Genomic DNA, 18,298 nt, shown 5'->3' on the forward strand with positions numbered 1-18,298 from the left:
GCTCTCTCTCCTTCTATCATCTCTCTCTCTATGATCGATTGATCTATTAATCTATCATCTATATCATCTATCTATTATCTATCTGTCCATCCGTCCATCCAGCTATCATCTATCTATCTATCTATCTATCTATCTATCTATCTATCTATCTATCTATCTATCTATCTATCTATCTATCTATCTTTTTCTCTCCTCTCTCTTTCTATCTCTCTCTCTATCATCTATATCTCTTATCTATCTTTCTCTTTCTCTCTCTTTCTGTCATCTCTCTTTCTATCATCTATCTCTATCTTTCTCTCTCTCTCCTATCATCTCTCTCTATGAGAGATCTATCTATTAATCTATCATCTATATCATCTATCTATCACCTATCTGTCCATCCATCCATTTATTATCTATCTATCTATCTATCTATCTATCTATCTATCTATCTATCTATCTATCTATCTATCTATTTTTCTCTCTCTCCATTATCTCTCCATCTCTCTAATCTATCTTTCTCTCTTTCTCTCTCTCTATCATCTATCTCTTATCTATCTTTCGCTCTCTCTCCTTCTATCATCTCTCTCTCTATGATCGATTGATCTATTAATCTATCATCTATATCATCTATTATCTATCTGTCCATCCGTCCATCCAGCTATCATCTATCTATCTATCTATCTATCTATCTATCTATCTATCTATCTATCTATCTATCTATCTATCTATCTATCTATCTTTTTCTCTCATCTCTCTCATCTCTTTCTATCTCTCTCTCTCTATCATCTATATCTCTTATCTATCTTTCTCTTTCTCTCTCTTTCTGTCATCTCTCTTTCATCTATCTCTATCTTTCTCTCTCTCTCCTATCATCTCTCTCTCTGAGAGATCTATCTATTAATCTATCTATCATCTATATCATCTATCTATCACCTATCTGTCCATCCATCCATTTATTATCTATCTATCTATCTATCTATCTATCTATCTATCTATCTATCTATCTATCTATCTATCTATCTATCTATCTATCTATCTATCTATTTATCTATCTATTATCTATCTGTCTATCTATCTATCTTTCTCTCATCTCTCATCTCTCTTTCTCTCTATCATCTATCTTATCTATCTTCATCTCTCTTTCTCTCTCTATCATCTATCTCTTATCTATCTTTCGCTCTCTCTCCTTCTCTCTATCATCTCTCTCTCTATGATCGATTGATCTATTAATCTATCATCTATATCATCTATCTATTATCTATCTGTCCATCCGTCCATCCAGCTATCATCTATCTATCTATCTATCTATCTATCTATCTATCTATCTATCTATCTATCTATCTATCTATCCATCTATCTATTCTCCATCTATCATCATCACTATGTCTATCTCCATTCTGTTTCCCTCTATGCCTCCCTCTAATCTACCTCCTATCTGTTTCTCTCTTTCTCCATTCTCTCTCTCTCTCCATTATTTCTTTCTTCATTCTCTCTCTCTCAATGGGAAAATTCCCGTAACAGGTTCACTGAACAGCCGGCTTCCTAGCTTATCAACTGCAGTGATTCACTTAACAACGGTGGCAAGAAAGGTCGTAAAATGGGGCAAAACTCACTTAATGAATGTCTCACTTAACAACAGACCCGTTGGGCTAAAATTGTGGTCCTAAGTCAAGGAGACACATATCAAGAATTACACTTTCCGAACTTTCCTGAATGTGTAGCTTTTGTTCATCGAGGGACGCTCGGATTCTCCGATCTCCGGATGCCACTTGGTGCTCTTTCGGATCGTTCTTGGAAAGCCGGCTCCGGGATTTTTTTTATTTTTATTTTTTTTTTGGCTTTCCAGGCTTCCGGTCACATTGAGTTGTTGGGTTTGGCTGCCGCTCTGCCGGTCAGTTCCAGAAATCTGGCAGCCTTAAGCCTGCCAGCTGAGAAAGGGACAGCCGGTTCTCGCCCGAAGGAAGAAAGGCACCTTTCACCAAAGAAAATAAAAATATTGCAAAAGCAACCGTGAGGAAAACAGCAGGAGGGGAGGACAGGAGGCCAAGAGGAAATGCACAGCAGCTGTTGCCTAAAGATGGGCCCCTCTTCCCATCCCTCTTGCATCCTGGTGTTTTTTTTGTTTTAAATGAGGATGTGGGGAGGGGGAGAGATTGACTTTCTCTTGATTTTTTTTTTTTTCAATTGACCCAAACGGTGCATTTCCTGGTGGGTACAGATGCCAGCCACAGCAGCACTGAGGACTAGGAACTTGCATGGATCGTCACACTCCTGAGCATGCTTTGGGCGAATATTGGTGGCTGTGGGAAACATGGTGCTTGGGTTTCCTTTAAGTCAAGGGTATCCAGCCTTAGGGACGTTTAAGATCTGTTGACTTCAACTCCCAGAATTCCCCACCCATGCATGGGGCAGTGATTGGGAGGGATGAACTAGGTGCAACGAAAACTCCTTCCTTCCTTCCTTCCCTTCTTCCTCATCATTTCCTTCCCTCCTTCCCTCCTTCCTTCTTTCCTTCCTTCCTTCCTCTTCAATTCCTTCCTTCTTTCCTTCCTTCCTTCCTTCTTTCCTTCCTTCCTTCCTCTCCAATTCCTTCCTTCTTTCCTTCCTTCCAATTCCTTCCTTCCTACCCTCCTTCCTCATCATTTCCTTCCTTCCTTCCTTCTTTTCTTCCTTCCTTTTCCTTCCTTCCTTCCTCTTCAATTCCCTCTTCCTTCCCTTCCTTCTTCCACTCCAATTCCTTCCTTCCTTCCTTCCTTCCTTCCTTCCTTCCTTCCTTCCTTCCAATTCCTTCCTTCCTTCGCTCCTTCCTCTTCAATTCCTTCCTTCGCTCCTTCCTCTTCAATTCCTTCCTTCCTTCCTTTCAATTCTTTCCTTCCTTAGCCACTCACTTCCCAGTCCTGTATTTCAAACTCCAATTCTAGATCTGTCCCCTGTGAAATTAAATGCAAATTCTGCAACATGTCCTGGATTGGCATCCGCCTAGAAAGGAGGATGGGCTTTTGGTGTCCCTGGATCAGTGGTGCAACCACAATGGAGTTTGACCGTTGGCCGTTTTTTTTTTTACCAACGGAGAGCAAAGCTTTGCATATTTTGGCCTCTCCTGCAGCTTTTAAAATCCTGGCAGCTGGGAAAGAGGAAAGGAAAGAGAAGGGAAGGGAAGGGGAGAAAAGAAGAAGGGAAGGGAAGAGAAGGGAAGGGAAGGGAAAGGAAAGGAAAGGAAAGGAAAGGAAAGGAAAGGAAAGGAAAGGAAAGGAAAGGAAAGGAAAGGAAAGGAAAGGAAAGGAAAGGAACAAATCAGGGAATAGAGAAAAGAGTGGAGTAGAAGAGGAGAGGAGAGGAGAGGAGAGGAGAGACGAGACTAGGGAATGGAATGAAATGGAATAGGAAGGAAAGGAAAGGAAAGGAAAGGAAGAAGGAATGGGAAGGAAAGGAAAGGAAAGGAACAAATCAGGGAATAGAGAAAAGAGTGGAGTAGAAGAGGAGAGGAGAGGAGAGGAGAGGAGAGGAGAGGAGAGGAGAGACGAGACTAGGGAATGGAATGAAATGGAATAGGAAGGAAAGGAAAGGAAAGGAAAGGAAAGGAAGAAGGAATGGGAAGGAAAGGAAAGGAAAGGAACAAATCAGGGAATAGAGAAAAGAGTGGAGTAGAAGAGGAGAGGAGAGGAGAGGAGAGGAGAGGAGAGACTAGGGAATGGAATGAAATGGAATAGGAAGGAAAGGAAAGGAAAGGAAAGGAAAGGAAAGGAGGAAGGAATGGGAAGGAAGGGAAAAGAAGGGAAGGGAAAGGAAAGGAAAGGAAAGGGGGAAGGGAAGAAAAAAGGGAAAGAGAAGGAAAGGGAAAGCAGGAGAGGAGGAGAGAGGAGGAGAAGGCAAGGGGGCAGTGGAGGGGAGAAAGAAAGAAGGAGAGAGAGAGAGAAAGAAAGAAAGAAAAAAGAGAGAGAAAGAGAGAGAGAGAGAAAGAAAAGAAAATGAAAGAAAAAGCCATTTGGAGTCCAAGTGCTTGCTCTGCATAAATTCTTCTGGCACTCGCAGAGGACAAGAGGCCCAGAGAGGGTCTCCTCAAAATTGCGGTCGAGTTCCTCATCACATTTTGGCCTGGATTTCTTTGATTTTTTTCTTTTCTTTTCTTTTTTTTCCTCGGGGCGGTTGACTCAGCCGTGGCTCCTGCAAGAAATAGTTCCATGATTATCATTCAAAGGGAGCAGACAAAACGCCTCCCCCCACCCCCGCACTGGAGTCTCTTCCTTGGGGGGGGGGGCCTTGGACCGAATCCTTCCCCGTTCCTCCCCTGGGAATCGGGCTGGAAGGGAGAACGATGGGCCCAAAGTCACCCAGCTGGCTTTTCATGCCTAAGGGAGGGAGGGGGGAGGTCTCTGGGGAGGGGGCTTTCACCGAGATGATTTGGTCTCCCCGTCGTCACTCACCCCACAATCCCCTCCCTTCTTCTTCCCCAACCAGAATGCCCTCCTCTGGGTCTGGAGTCTCTCAGAGTCCGGGACTCCCAACTGCGAGCTTCCAGTTCCAAGCGGGACGGACTCGGGCCCCACCGTGGGCGCCTCAACATCCAGGTAAGGCCCCCATCGCAAGGGTGAAATGCTCCCGGTTCGGACCGGATCGGCTGATCCGGTAGCGATGGCGGCAGGTGGTTCGGAGAACTGGTAGCAAAAATCTCCTTCTCTCTCCCTCCCTCCCTCTCCCCCTCTTTCCCCCCTCTCTCCCACTCCCTCCCTTCCTCCCTCCCTCTCTCTCCCCCTTTCCCCACTCTCTCCCTGCCTCCCTCTTCCTCCCCCTCTCTCCCTGTCTCTCTCCCTGGAGAGGAGAGAGAGAGAGAGAGGAGGAGAGGAGAGAGACAGATCTTTCCTCCCCTCTCTCCCCTCTCCCTATCTGTCTCTCTCCCTCCCCTCTCTCTCTCCCCTCTTCCCCTCTCCCTGCCTCCCTCCCTCCCTCTCTCTATCTGTCTCTCTCCCTGCCTCTCTCTCCCCTCTCCCTCCCTCTCTCTCCCCTCTCCCTATCTGTCTCTCTCCTCCTCCCTCTCTCCCCTCTTCCCCTCTCCCTCCCTCCCTCTCCCTCCCCTCTCTCTCTATCTGTCTCTCTCCTGCCTCTCTCCCCTTTCCCCTCTCCCTCTCCCTCCCCTCTCTCCTGTCTCTCTCCTCTCTCTCCCCTCTCTCCCTGCCTCCTCTCCTCCCCTCTCCCTATCTGTCTCTCTCCCTCCCTCCTCTCTCTCCTCTCTCTCCTCTCTCTCTATCTGTCTCTCTCCCTGCCTGCCTCCCTCTCTCTCCCTCTCTTACCCCCTCTCTCCCCCTCTCTCTCCTTCCTTCCTTCCCTCCCTGCCCCCTCCTTCCCTCTCTGACAGTTTCCCTGGAAAAGGGTTGAGTTGGTCATTAAGCAACTCCTCTTCATGGGACATCACCCTTTCCCTCCCTCTATCTATCTATCTATCTATCTATCTATCTATCTATCTATCTATCTATCTATCTATCTATTCATTCTATATATCTATCTTCTGTCTCTCTCCCTCTCTCTCTCTCTCCTTCTCTCTCCCTAGCCATCTCTCTCCCCCTCCCCCTCCCTGTCTCTTCCCCCCTCCCTCCCTCTTTCCCCCTCTCTTACTTACACAAACAACCACGTACACATGTCCAAGTCTCCCTGCCCTCTTTAACCTCACGTTTCCCTCCGTTCCGCTTTCCTCGCCCCAGTCTGGAATTCACGATGGCGATTTGTACGACGGAGGTTGGTGCGCCGGATACAACGACAAGGACCAGTGGCTGGAAATTGATGCCCGGCGTCTGATGCACTTCACCGGAGTGATCACCCAAGCGCTGAACTCCATCTGGACGTAAGTGTCGCACGGAGGCTGGGGGGGTGGGGGGAAACGGGACGCAAACCTTCCTCCGCAGGCCCAGCTTTCCTCAATTTTGAGAGACCCATCCCCAAAAGGTTCGTCTGTGATGGAAACCGACCAAGGCGAAAAACCAACCTGGGACTAAGGAGGAATTTCCTAACAGGGAGAACAATTAGCCAGTGGAACAACTTGCCACCAGAAGTTGTGGGTGCTCCATCAATGGAGGTTTTGAAGAAGAAATTGGACACCCATTTGTCTGGAATGTTATAGGGTCTTCTGCCTGAGCAGGGGGTTGGACTAGAAGACCTCCAAGGTCCCTTCCAACTCTTTTTTTCTGTCTTACAAAGAGAAGAACTAGGAGTGACATAATAGCTGTGTACCAGTATTTGTGGGGGGGGGGGGCTATCACAGAAAAGAAGGGGGGGTTTCAACATTTTCCAAAGAAGACGAGACCAATAAAAAAATAAATAAATAAACCTAGATTGAAACTAACCAAGGAGAGAAGCAACCTGGAATTAAGGAGAAACTTCCTAATAGTGAGGACAATTAACCCGTGGAACAGCCTGCCACCAGATTTGGGGGTGCTTCATCACGGTTGTGGGTGCTTCATCACCATCTCTTTAGGAAGAGCCTGGACAGCCACCTGTCTGAAGCGATATAGGGTCTCCTGCCTCTCTCCTCTCTCTCTCTGTCTTACAAAGAGAAGAACTAGGAGTGACATAATAGCTGTGTACCAGTATTTGTGGGGGCTATCACAGAAAAGAAGGGGGTTTCAACATTTTCCAAAGAAGATGAGACCAATAAATAAATAAACCTAGATTGAAACTAACCAAGGAGAGAAGCAACCTGGAATTAAGGAGAAACTTCCTAATAGTGAGGACAATTAACCCGTGGAACAGCCTGCCACCAGATTTGGGGTGCTTCATCACCATCTCTTTAGGAAGAGCCTGGACAGCCACCTGTCTGAAGCGATATAGGGTCTTCTGCCTGAGCAGGGGGTTGGACTAGAAGACCTCCAAGGTCCCTTCCAACTCTTTTTTTCTGTCTTACAAAGAGAAGAACTAGGAGTGACATAATAGCTGTGTACTAGTACTTGTGTGTGTGTGGGGGGGCTATCACAGAAAAGAAGGGGGGGTTTCAACATTTTCCAAAGAAGATGAGACCAATAAAAAAATAAATAAATAAACCTAGATTGAAACTAACCAAGGAGAGAAGCAACCTGGAATTAAGGAGAAACTTCCTAATAGTGAGGACAATTAACCCGTGGAACAGCCTGCCACCAGATTTGGGGGTGCTTCATCACGGTTGTGGGTGCTTCATCACCATCTCTTTAGGAAGAGCCTGGACAGCCACCTGTCTGAAGCGATATCGGGTCTCCTGCCTGAGCAGGGGTTGGACTAGAACAGGGGTCTCCGACCTTGGCAACTTTAAAACTTGTGGACCAACTCCCAGAATTCCTCAGCCAGCAAAGCTGGCTGGGGAATTCTGGGAGTTGAAGTCCTCCAGGCTTAAAGTTGCCCAGGTTGGAGACCCCTAGACTAGAAGACCTCCAAGGTCCCCTCCAACTCTGTTATTTTGCGATGGAGCGTCTTGTGGAAGCATTTTGCCTTACATAATGTATGAACCACCTTTTCTTACTAAGTCCTAGAGGAAGTCCTTGACTTACAACCGCAACTGAGGCCCAAAAACCTCTGTTACTAAGTGGGACATTGGCGAAGTCAGTTTTGCCCCATTTTACGACCTTTTTAGTCACAGTGAATCACTGCAGTTGTCGAATTAGTAACACAGTTGGTGAAGTGAATCTCGCGTCCCCATTGATGGCTGCAGCATCAATGCAGGGTCACGCAATCCCCTCGTGTGACCTTCTCACAAACAAAGTCGATAGGGAAGCCAGATTCACCGGGCCGTGGTGGCTCAAGGTTATAAGAAGCCTGTTATTAAAACCAGCTGCCTGCAATTACTGCAGGCTCGAATCCCACCAGGCCCAAGGTTGACTCAGCCTTCCATCCTTTATAAGGTAGGTAAAATGAGGACCCAGATTGTTGGGGGGGCAATAAGTTGACTTTGTAAATATACAAATAGAATGAGACTATTGCCTTACACACTGTAAGCCGCCCTGAGTCTTCGGAGAAGGGCGGGATATAAATGTAAACAAAAAAAAAAAAAATTCACTTACTCTTAAATGTTGCTCATTTAAGAACTGCATCGATTCACTTAACAACGGTGGCAAGAAAGATAGTAAAACGGGATACAAATCCCTTCACAACTGTCTTGCTTAGCAACAGAACTTTTTGGGGGGGATGGGGGCGATTGCGATCATAAGTCAGGGACTACCTATAACGGGCAGGCTCCGTTACAGTCATAAGTCGAGGACTACCTATAATGGGTAGTCCCTGTTATGGTCGTAAGTCGAGGACTATCTATAATGGGCAGGCTCCGTTGCGGTCATAAGTCAAGGACTACCTATAGCGGGCCGGCTCCATTACGGTCGTAAGTCGAGGACTACCTATAATGGGTAGGCTCCATTATGGTCGTAAGTCGAGGACTACCTATAATGGGTAGTCTCTGTTATGGTCATAAGTCGAGGACTATCTATAATGGGCAGGCTCCGTTGTGATCATAAGTCAAGGACTACCTATAGCGGGCCGGCTCCATTACAGTCATAAGTCGAGGACTACCTATAATGGGTAGGCTCCATTACGGTCGTAAGTTGAGGACTACCTATAATGGGTAGTCTCTGTTATGGTCGTAAGTCGAGGACTATCTATAATGGGCAGGCTCCGTTGTGATCATAAGTCAAGGACTACCTATAGCGGGCCGGCTCCATTACAGTCATAAGTCGAGGACTACCTATAATGGGTAGGCTCCATTACGGTCGTAAGTTGAGGACTACCTATAATGGGTAGTCTCTGTTATGGTCGTAAGTCGAGGACTATCTATAATGGGTAGTCTCTGTTATGGTCATAAGTCGAGGACTATCTATAATGGGCAGGCTCCGTTGTGATCATAAGTCAAGGATTACCTATAGCGGGCCGGATCCATTACAGTCATAAGTCGAGGACTACCTATAATGGGTAGGCTCCATTACGGTCGTAAATTGAGGACTACCTATAATGGGTAGTCTCTGTTATGGTCATAAGTCGAGGACTATCTATAATGGGCAGGCTCCGTTGCGGTCATAAGTCAAGGACTACCTATAGCGGGCCGGCTCCATTACAGTCATAAGTCGAGGACTACCTATAATGGGTAGGCTCCATTATGGTCATAAGTCGAGGACTACCTATAATGGGTAGGCTCCATTACGGTCGTAAGTTGAGGACTACCTATAATAGGTAGGCTCTGTTATGGTCATAAGTCGAGGACTATCTATAATGGGCAGGCTCCGTTGCGGTCATAAGTCAAGGACTACCTATAGCGGGCCGGCTCCATTACAGTCATAAGTCGAGGACTACCTATAATGGGTAGGCTCCATTACGGTCGTAAGTTGAGGACTACCCGTACCTTTACAAAAACTGCAGCTGAGATTCTGAGGAAGATGGAAGTTTACCGGGAAGGCTGCGGAGGCTGGATGAAGCTGCGATGTTAGGAAGACCCGAGTGCGAATCCCCTCCTTTTGCGTTGGCCCATTCTGAACCGCCTGCTTCTCTCCTTCCTCCAGGTACAGCTGGGTGACGTCGTATAAAATCCAGTTTAGCAACGACACTCATCGCTGGAGGCCTTCCAAGAATGGGAGCCAAGAAGTGGTAAGTCTGCAGGGGGGGGGAAGGACGACTGAGCAAGCTTCGAGGGGCTATTCACAAAGTTGTGTGCCAGTGTGTAGATGGGGGGGGGGGGTACGCTCATATCATATTATATCAGGAGTGTGAAACTCAAGGCCCGGAACTGGATGTGGCCCACGGTGTGCTTAGATCTGGCACCCTGGAAACTGAAGGACCGGCCTAGAATATAGTGACCAGACGTCCCGCTTTTTAATAATTTGTCCCGCGTCCCGCGGCAATTCCAAAAAGTCCCGATTTTTTTGTTTGTTTGTTTCACTCCCATTCTGAAAATGGGAGGCGGCAATGCAAGAGGAGGAGGAGGGGGAGTGGCGGAGAAGGGGGCGCGAGAGGGTGGCAAGACTCAGCACGCATGCGCAGCCCCCCCCCCCGCCCCCTTCAATGGTGTCCCGCTTTGCCATCGCTGAAATCTGGTCACTTTAGCCTAGAAGCACACACACATAAACTGATCAGCAGGATTCATTAACTTCTTTATATACAAGAATAATACATGAAGTAAGTTTACAATACCAACAGCAGATTCACAGTTTTGTTTCAGCAGAGCTGTTCTGTTTCCTCCCCCAATACTCCCAGCAAAGCGTCAGTCAAAGGCCTTCTTTTCTAATTTATTTACATAGATAAATGTCCTGGCCACGTCTACCCACGGGCCTGCCAAGTTTCTGGAGATAACGAGGAAATTATAGATAAGGCCAGAATTACTCACGAATATATTCTTCCCTCCGTTGATACAGTTTGCCCGCGCAAATTCATTGCTTTGTCCAAGACAAAAAACCAGGAAGTCCTGCCTCCTATTTATAGTTTCTGCAGATGTCACTGCATGACCATCATTCCTTGGCTTTATCCCAACGCTGCTTCTGCTGCGCGCGCCGGTCATGTCTGCGCAGTCTTGCATCATTCCAAAACTGTTCTTGGGGCGTTGCCAAATCAGAAGAAGGCTCGAGAGAATCAGGCCTTGCCGGCCCCTCCTCCTCCCTTTGAGTGGGTGCCAGGGAGGGAGAGGGCCCAAGAAAAGCAGGGCTTGCCAGGTCTTCTCCCTCACTTTCTGAATCATCCGAGTCCAGGAGTCCGGGTCCAGGAAGCTGGGTCACAACAAGAGCAGGCAGCATACACAGACACTGGTTTCAGTTTCGTTTCTCTGCACAGACTCAGAAGCTGCAGACTAAGACACGCCCTGGCTCCAGTTTGTCTCAGCTCTCAATTGGCTGACTTAGTTGCTTTGCCTATTAATTGGCTGACCTTGTTACCACGTCTTCCCAGTCAGGAATATTCTGACAGACGGGACCTTGGAGGTCTTCTAGTCCAGGGGTCTCCAACCTTGGCAACTTGAAGACTTGTGGACTTCAACTCCCAGAATCCATCAGCCAGCTTTGCTCAGAATTCTCCAGCCAGCTTTCCCGGAGGAATTCTGGGAGTTGAAGTCCACAAGTCTTCTAGTTGCCAAGGTAGTCCAGCCAAGCAGGAGAACCTAAACTACTTCAGACAAGTGACTGTCCAGTCTCCTCTTAAAAGCCTCCAGTGATTAAGCACCCACAACTTCTGATGGCAAGCTGTTCCACTGGTTGTTAGGAAGTTTCTCCTTAATTCCAGGTTGCTTCTCTCCTTGATTAGTTTCCATCCATTCTTTCTTGCCTTCTGGTGCATTGGAAAATAGGTTGACACCCCCCCACTCTTCTTTGTGGCAGCCCCTCAAATACTGAAATACTGCTATCCTGTCCCCCCCTCATTTTTCTTTTCTCTAGACTAGTCAGACCCAATTCCTGCAACCGTTCTTCATATGTTTCAGTCTCCAGGCCTTTGGTCACCTTATCTGCTCTTCTCTGAACTTTTTCCAAAGTCTCAACATCTTTTTTTTTTTTTTTTTGTAATGTGGCGACCAAAATCGGTTGCGGTATTCCAGGTGTGGCCTTAATAGAGTTGACTTTCTCAATGGCAGTTTGGTTGTACAAGTTGCTTGTCATGCAAAACTCGAAGGTTGGTGGAGAGGGGGAGTGTAGAAAGGAAAAATACCCACACAGCAGGTATTGTTGTGACCCAGGGCCAAGTAAGTAGTAGTAGACGCACTCAGTTCAAAGAACAGGCAGACTTTATTAGAACAGCTGAGAATTAACTCATTCTCGGCGGCGTCCAAACTACATCAAAACAAATTCTTCCTAACACAATTCTTCAGTCTTATCACCAACTTTGGTCTAATTAGGCAAACTGCCAAAGGCTTTTCTTGGTAAAAGTTCAAAAGCAGAAGACGCCGACAAGAAATAAATGCAGCAAGACAAGGAGAAAGTCTATCAATGTTGTTTTCCCACAAAGAGCCCAAGAGCCATTGCTGGTCTTTTAAGCCTCATGGGAGGGGCCAATCATCTCTTGGCCTTACTCCTCAGTCATCCTCTTTGCTTTAGCTGCTGTTGCCTTCTTGCAGCTCTTCTCATGCGTGCATTAGGAACAGGCTCCTCCTGTTCCTCTGCCTCATTACTGTCAGCCTCTGGAAGCTCTGGAGACTGCACCTCACTCCCAGATGGCCCTGGCCCCACCTCAGCCTCCGATGCAGAGCCCTCATCCAGGCCTTCCCCAGCCTCAGGACTGGCCCTCAGCCTCATCACTGTCCAACTCCGCTGCCAGCATCTTGGCACCACAGGACTGATTACGATGCCCAAATCCAAGGATGTGCCAACCCGAGGCACCAAGCAAACCAAAGAACGATCAGTAGCCCCTTTGCCGAAGAAAAAGGACGTGGGGGGGAAGGCATTGTGTCAGATCAGCAAAGATTTGGGGAGGGGGCAGCCGATCTCTGCTGGTGAATCCCCCGGCCAAATGTGCAGAAAATTTGATTTATTTCGCTCCGGCTTTGTTTGTTCCAGATTTTCCCAGCCAACAAGGAACTCGAGACCCCCGTCCTCAATTTGCTGCCCGAGCCGGTCGTTGCACGTTACATCCGGATCAATCCCCAAACCTGGTTCGAGAACGGGACGATTTGCTTGAGAGCAGAGATCCTAGGATGTGCCCTTCCAGGTAGGCCCATGGTGTGGCCCAACGGCCGCCGGACTGTCCAGCAGCCGAATCAGAGGAGAAGATGTGGGAGTCCAAGTTAGCATCAAGGCAACCTGGGAGCTCCGAGGGGGAAGAGGGAATGGAGCTGGCAGAGAGGGCCGTCTGTCAGCCCTCAGATGGAGAGTCAACATCTGGGAGTCTGGAGGTGGCTGATGAGGAGGAGGAGGAACAGCTGGGTCCAGTGCCTGACGTGCGACTGCTCAGAAGGCAGAGGAAAGGAGAACAGTGGAAATCTATGGGCTGGTCCTTGGGACGGAAGAGCCACCACTTCTAGCCCACCTGACCTCTCAGCTACCCATCCTCACCTTGCTCTCTTAATGGAATGGAATGGAATGGAACAATAAATATAGAATTATTCTATAGAATAGAATAGAATAGAATAGAATAGAATAGAATAGAATAGAATAGAATAGAATAGAATAGAATAGAACAATAAATATAGAATAGAATAGAAAAAAGAATGAATAGAATAGAATAGAATAGAATAGAATAGAATAGAATAGAATAGAATAGAATAGAATAGAATAGAATAGAATAGAATAGAATTTTTTTATTGGCCAAGTGTGATTGGACACACAAGGAATTTGTCTTTGGTGCATACGCTCTCAGTGTACATAAAAGAAAAGATGCCTTCATCAAGAATCATAGGGTACAACACTTAATGATAGTCATAGGCTACAAATAAGCAATCAGGAAACATTCAATATCAATATAAATCGTAAGGATACAAGCAACAAAGTTACAGTCATAAGTGGAAGGAGATAGGTGATGGGAACGATGAGAAGATTAATAGTAGTGCAGATTTAATCAATAGTTTGACAGTGTTGAGGGAACTATTTGTTTAGGAGAGTGATGGCCTTCGGGAAGAAACTGTTCTTGTGTCTAGTTGTTCTGGTGTGCAGTGCTCTATAGCGTCGTTTTGAGGGTAGGAGTTGAAACAGTTTATGTCCTGGATGCGAGGGATCTGCAAATATTTTCACGGCCCTCTGCTTGATTCGTGCAGTATTCAGGTCCTCAGTGGAAGGCAGGTTGGTAGCCATGGTTTTTTCTGCGCATTTACGCATCCTGTGTTCCTTTCCAGATCCCAACAACATTTATCCGTGGGAACACACCCCTGGCACCAACGATAAATTGGATTTTAGGCATCACAACTACAAGGAGATGAGGAAGGTAGGTTCTTTCTCGCGAGGGGCTCTTAATTCATTCTTTTCTCTTAGAAAATGATTATCAAAGTATTCAAAAAAACCAGGGAAGGAATAGAATAGAATAACAGAGTTGGAAGGGACCTTGAAGGTCTTCTAGTCCAACCCCCATCTCAGGCCAATTTCATGTCCAATCTCTTCTTGAAAACTTCCAGTGTTGGAGAATTCACAACTTCTGGTGGCAAGCTGTTCCACCGGTTAATTGTTCTTTTCAGGAAATTCCTTCCGTTCTAGGTTGGCTTCTGTCTTTGATTAGTTTCCATCCGTTGCTTCGGATGGAAACTAATCAAAGGGACGGGGGGAAAAAAAAATCCTATCCGATCACCATCAATTCTTCAATTTCGGAAATATTAATTTAGAGGAATTTTAATTGTCTCCCGGCAGCTGATGAAAAAAGTCAGCGAGGCTTGTCCGGATATCACCAGGATATACAGTATCGGGAAAAGTTACCTGGGGTTGAAAATGTACGTCATGGAGATTTCAGACAACCCTGGGCAGCACGAAGTAGGTGAGTGACACCTTGGGATGGTCTCTGCCCGTTTTTGCAGGAAGAGAGTTTAATTGGAGTTTGGCTGCGGAAGACGGGAGTCGTGGCTTGTTTCCGTGGTCAAAGAACTTCTCTGTCAATGGGGCCCAAGAGTCTATCTAGTTTATCCAGTGTTTCTCAACCCAGGCAAGATGGAGGGACTTCAACTCCCAGAATCCCCCAACCGGCCTTGCAATCCGGTTTATCCACTATTTTTCAACCTGAGCTGATTGAGTGGACTTCAACTCCCAGAATCCCCCAGCCGGCCTTGCAATCCGATTTATCCACTATTTTTCAACCTGAGCTGGTTGAGTGGACTTCAACTCCCAGAATCCCCCGGCCGGCTTTGCAATCCGGTTTATCCAGTATTTTTCAACCTGAGCTGGTTGAGTGGACTTCAACTCCCAGAATCCCCCGGCCGGCCTTGCAATCCGGTTTATCCAGTATTTTTCAACCTGAGCTGGTTGAGTGGACTTCAACTCCCAGAATCCCCCAGCTGGCCTTGCAATCCGGTTTACCCACTATTTTTCAACCTGAGCTGGTTGAGTGGACTTCAACTCCCAGAATCCCCCAGCCGGCCTTGCAATCCGGTTTATCCACTATTTTTCAACCTGAGCTGGTTGAGTGGACTTCAACTCCCAGAATCCCCCAGCCGGCCTTGCAATCCGGTTTATCCAGTATTTTTCAACCTGAGCTGGTTGAGTGGACTTCAACTCCCAGAATCCCCCAGCCGGCCTTGCAATCCGGTTTATCCAGTATTTTTCAACCTGAGCTGGTTGAGTGGACTTCAACTCCCCGAATCCCCCAGCCGGCCTTGCAATCCGGTTTACCCACTATTTTTCAACCTGAGCTGGTTGAGTGGACTTCAACTCCCAGAATCCCCCAGCCGGCCTTGCAATCCGGTTTATCCAGTATTTTTCAACCTGAGCTGGTTGAGTGGACTTCAACTCCCAGAATCCCCCAGCCGGCCTTGCAATCCGGTTTATCCAGTATTTTTCAACCTGAGCTGGTTGAGTGGACTTCAACTCCCAGAATCCCCCAGCCGGCCTTGCAATCCAGTTTATCCAGTATTTTTCAACCTGAGCTGATTGAGTGGATTTCAACTCCCAGAATCCCCCAGCCGGCCTTGCAATCCGGTTTATCCACTATTTTTCAACCTGAGCTGACCGAGTCGATTTCAACTCCCAGAATCCCCCAGCCGGCCTTGCAATCCGGTTTATCCAGTATTTTTCAACCTGAGCTGGTTGAGTGGACTTCAACTCCCAGAATCCCCCAGCCGGCCTTGCAATCCGGTTTATCCACTATTTTTCAACCTGAGCTGGTTGAGTGGACTTCAACTCCCAGAATCCCCCAGCCGGCCTTGCAATCCGGTTTATCCAGTATTTTTCAACCTGAACTGGTTGAGTGGACTTCAACTCCCAGAATCCCCCGGCCGGCCTTGCAATCCGGTTTATCCAGTATTTTTCAACATGAGCTGGTTGAGTGGATTTCAACTCCCAAAATCCCCCAGAGCCAGCAGTGAATTCTGGGAGTTTGTTTTTTTTTTTAATTTGAATTTATATCCCGCCCTTCTCCGCAGACTCAGGGCGTCTTACACTGTGTTAAGCAATAGTCTTCATCCATTTGTATATTATATACAAAGTCAACTTATTGCCCCCAACAATCTGGGTCCTCATTTTACCTACCTTATAATGGATGGAAGGCTGAGTCAACCTTGGGCCTGGTGGGACTTGAACCTGCAGTAATTGCAAGCAGCTGTGTTAATAGACTGCTTGAGTCTGTTGAGCCACCAGAGTTGAAGTCCATCCGTTTCCCACTTATCAAAGTTGAGAAATACTGCTCTGTCTTGAAGGGTTTTTTTTGGGGGGGGGGTCCTTCGATCCCTCAAGAACCACCCCCATTCCCAGGATGTTATCCCTCCACCATTGCAGGAGAACCGGAGTTCCGCTACGTGGCCGGCATGCACGGCAACGAAGCGCTGGGCCGGGAGCTGGTGCTGAACCTGATGGAGTATCTGTGCCAGGAATTCAAGAAGGGCAACCCTCGCGTCCGGAGGCTGGTCACCGAGACCCGGATCCACCTGATGCCCTCCATGAACCCCGATGGTTACGAGACGGCCTACAAGCTGGTGCGTGGCACAGGGGCACTCTGTGCGTGTGTGTGTTTGTCTGTCTGTCTGTCTGTCCTTGGAAAGCCACCCCCGTTCCTCTCGCCAGCTCAGCTTTCCTCTACCAAAATGGCACTCGGGAGAACGATTTGGCAAAAGGCTTGCAAACACCCCAAAAAATAAAGTTTAAAGTCAGTTTCTGGAGTGAAAGGGCCACATTCGGATGGAAAGCCCCCCAAAGCCCACTTACAAAGGAAACCTCGTCTGAATCCGGGGAGGGCGTGTGGAGGGGGAGAATTGCTTTCTTTCTCTTTCTTTCTCTTTCTTTTGCTTTCTTCCTTCCTTCCTCCCTCCCTCGCATCTTCTTTCCTTCCTTCCTTTTTTCCTCCCTCCCTCCCTCTCTTTCTCCTTCCTCCCTCCCTGCTTCTTTCCCTCCCTTCCCCTTCCGACTTCCTCCTCCTGCCCTCCCTCCCTTCCTTTTTTCTTTCTCTTCCTTTCTCTATTCCTCCCTCCCTTCCCTCCCTTCTTCCTTCTTCCTTTCTCCTCCCTCCCTACTTCCTATTTCCTCCTCCTTCCTTTCTTTTCTTTCTCTTCCTTTCTCTCTCCTCCTCCCTTCCCTCCCTTCTTCTTTCCTTTCTCCCTCCCCCTTCTTCCTTCCTCCTTCCTCCCTCTCTCCTTCCTTCCTTTTTCTTTCTCTTCCTTTCTCTCTTCCTTCCTCCCTCCGTCCCTTCCTCTTTCTCTTCCCTCCCTCCCTCCTTTTCTTTCTTCCTTTCTCTATTCCTTCCTCCTCCTTCCTCCCTTCTTCCTTCTTCCTTTCTCCTCCCTCCCTACTTCCTATTTCCTCCTCTCCTTCCTTTCTTTTCTTTCTTCCTTCTTCCTTCTTCCTTTCTCCCTCCCTCCCTACTTCCTATTTCCTCCCTCTCCTTCCTTTCTTTTTCTTTCTCTTCCTTTCTCTCTCCCTCCCTCCCTTCCCCTCCCTTCTTCCTTCTTTCCTTTCTCCCTCCCCCTTCTTCCTTCCTCCTTCCTCCCTCTCTCCTTCCTTCCTTTTTCTTTCTCTTCCTTTCTCTCTTCCTTCCTCCCTCCGTCCCTTCCTCTTTCTCTTCCCTCCCTCCCTCCTTTTCTTTCTTCCTTTCTCTATTCCTTCCTCCCTCCTTCCCTTCCCTTTCCTCCTTCCTCCCTCTCTCCTTCCTCCCTTCCTCCCTCCCACTTTAGCAAGGCACTCACAGGGGGCTCCCCAGGCCCACTCATCAAACCAGTGTTCCAAACTTTGGGGGAAAGGGGCAACGGGGAAGCCCATCTTATCACTGGGGAAGAAGGAGGTGCCACAGGAAGGGAGCCACCACCGAGAAGGCCCTTTTCCCAGGTCCCTCCTTGGTAGCTGAGTCCCATCACATCTCCTGCCTTCCTGCTCAGTGGGACGAGGAAGATGTAGTTAGGGAGTGGGTTACCGAGCTCCCCCGGGGCCAGTCCGTCCGGAGGGGCACCAGGTGGGGGTCTCCATCCCTTTCTTTCTCTGGCGACTCTGCAGGGCTCGGAGCTGTCCGGCTGGGCGATAGGCCGATGGACGTACGAAGGCTTTGATCTCAACCACAACTTTGCGGACCTCAACACGGAGCTGTGGGATGCCGAAGACGCCGAGCTGGTGCCCCACAAGTTCCCCAACCACTACATTCCCATCCCGGAGTCATATACCTTCCCCAATGCCACGGTGAGTCCTCCCCCGGTGCCCCCTTAGCAGAGGGCTGGCCCGGATGCCCACGCCTCTCCTCCTCCCCTCCCCCCTTTCCAAAAGTCCCATGGCACTACAACCGACCGACTGGA

The 18,298-nt window shown here is 47.9% G+C and overlaps 1 protein-coding gene across 1 annotated transcript in view; it reads left to right on the top strand.

The window, feature by feature from the left end:
* CPXM1 (carboxypeptidase X, M14 family member 1) overlaps positions 1–18,298 on the top strand; it is a 33,647-nt gene that overhangs the window by 7,501 nt on the left and 7,848 nt on the right. Inside the window, exons 3-10 of the mRNA XM_058193239.1 lie at positions 4,441–4,550; positions 5,679–5,818; positions 9,483–9,567; positions 12,453–12,603; positions 13,724–13,812; positions 14,229–14,352; positions 16,302–16,498; positions 18,006–18,185. Coding sequence (XP_058049222.1) covers positions 4,441–4,550; positions 5,679–5,818; positions 9,483–9,567; positions 12,453–12,603; positions 13,724–13,812; positions 14,229–14,352; positions 16,302–16,498; positions 18,006–18,185 — 1,076 coding nt within the window. The remainder of the gene's footprint in view (positions 1–4,440; positions 4,551–5,678; positions 5,819–9,482; positions 9,568–12,452; positions 12,604–13,723; positions 13,813–14,228; positions 14,353–16,301; positions 16,499–18,005; positions 18,186–18,298) is intronic.

The sequence above is a fragment of the Ahaetulla prasina genome, chromosome 8 (assembly GCF_028640845.1).
Source record: "Ahaetulla prasina isolate Xishuangbanna chromosome 8, ASM2864084v1, whole genome shotgun sequence".
In the NCBI taxonomy this organism is placed as follows: Eukaryota; Metazoa; Chordata; class Lepidosauria; order Squamata; family Colubridae; genus Ahaetulla; species Ahaetulla prasina.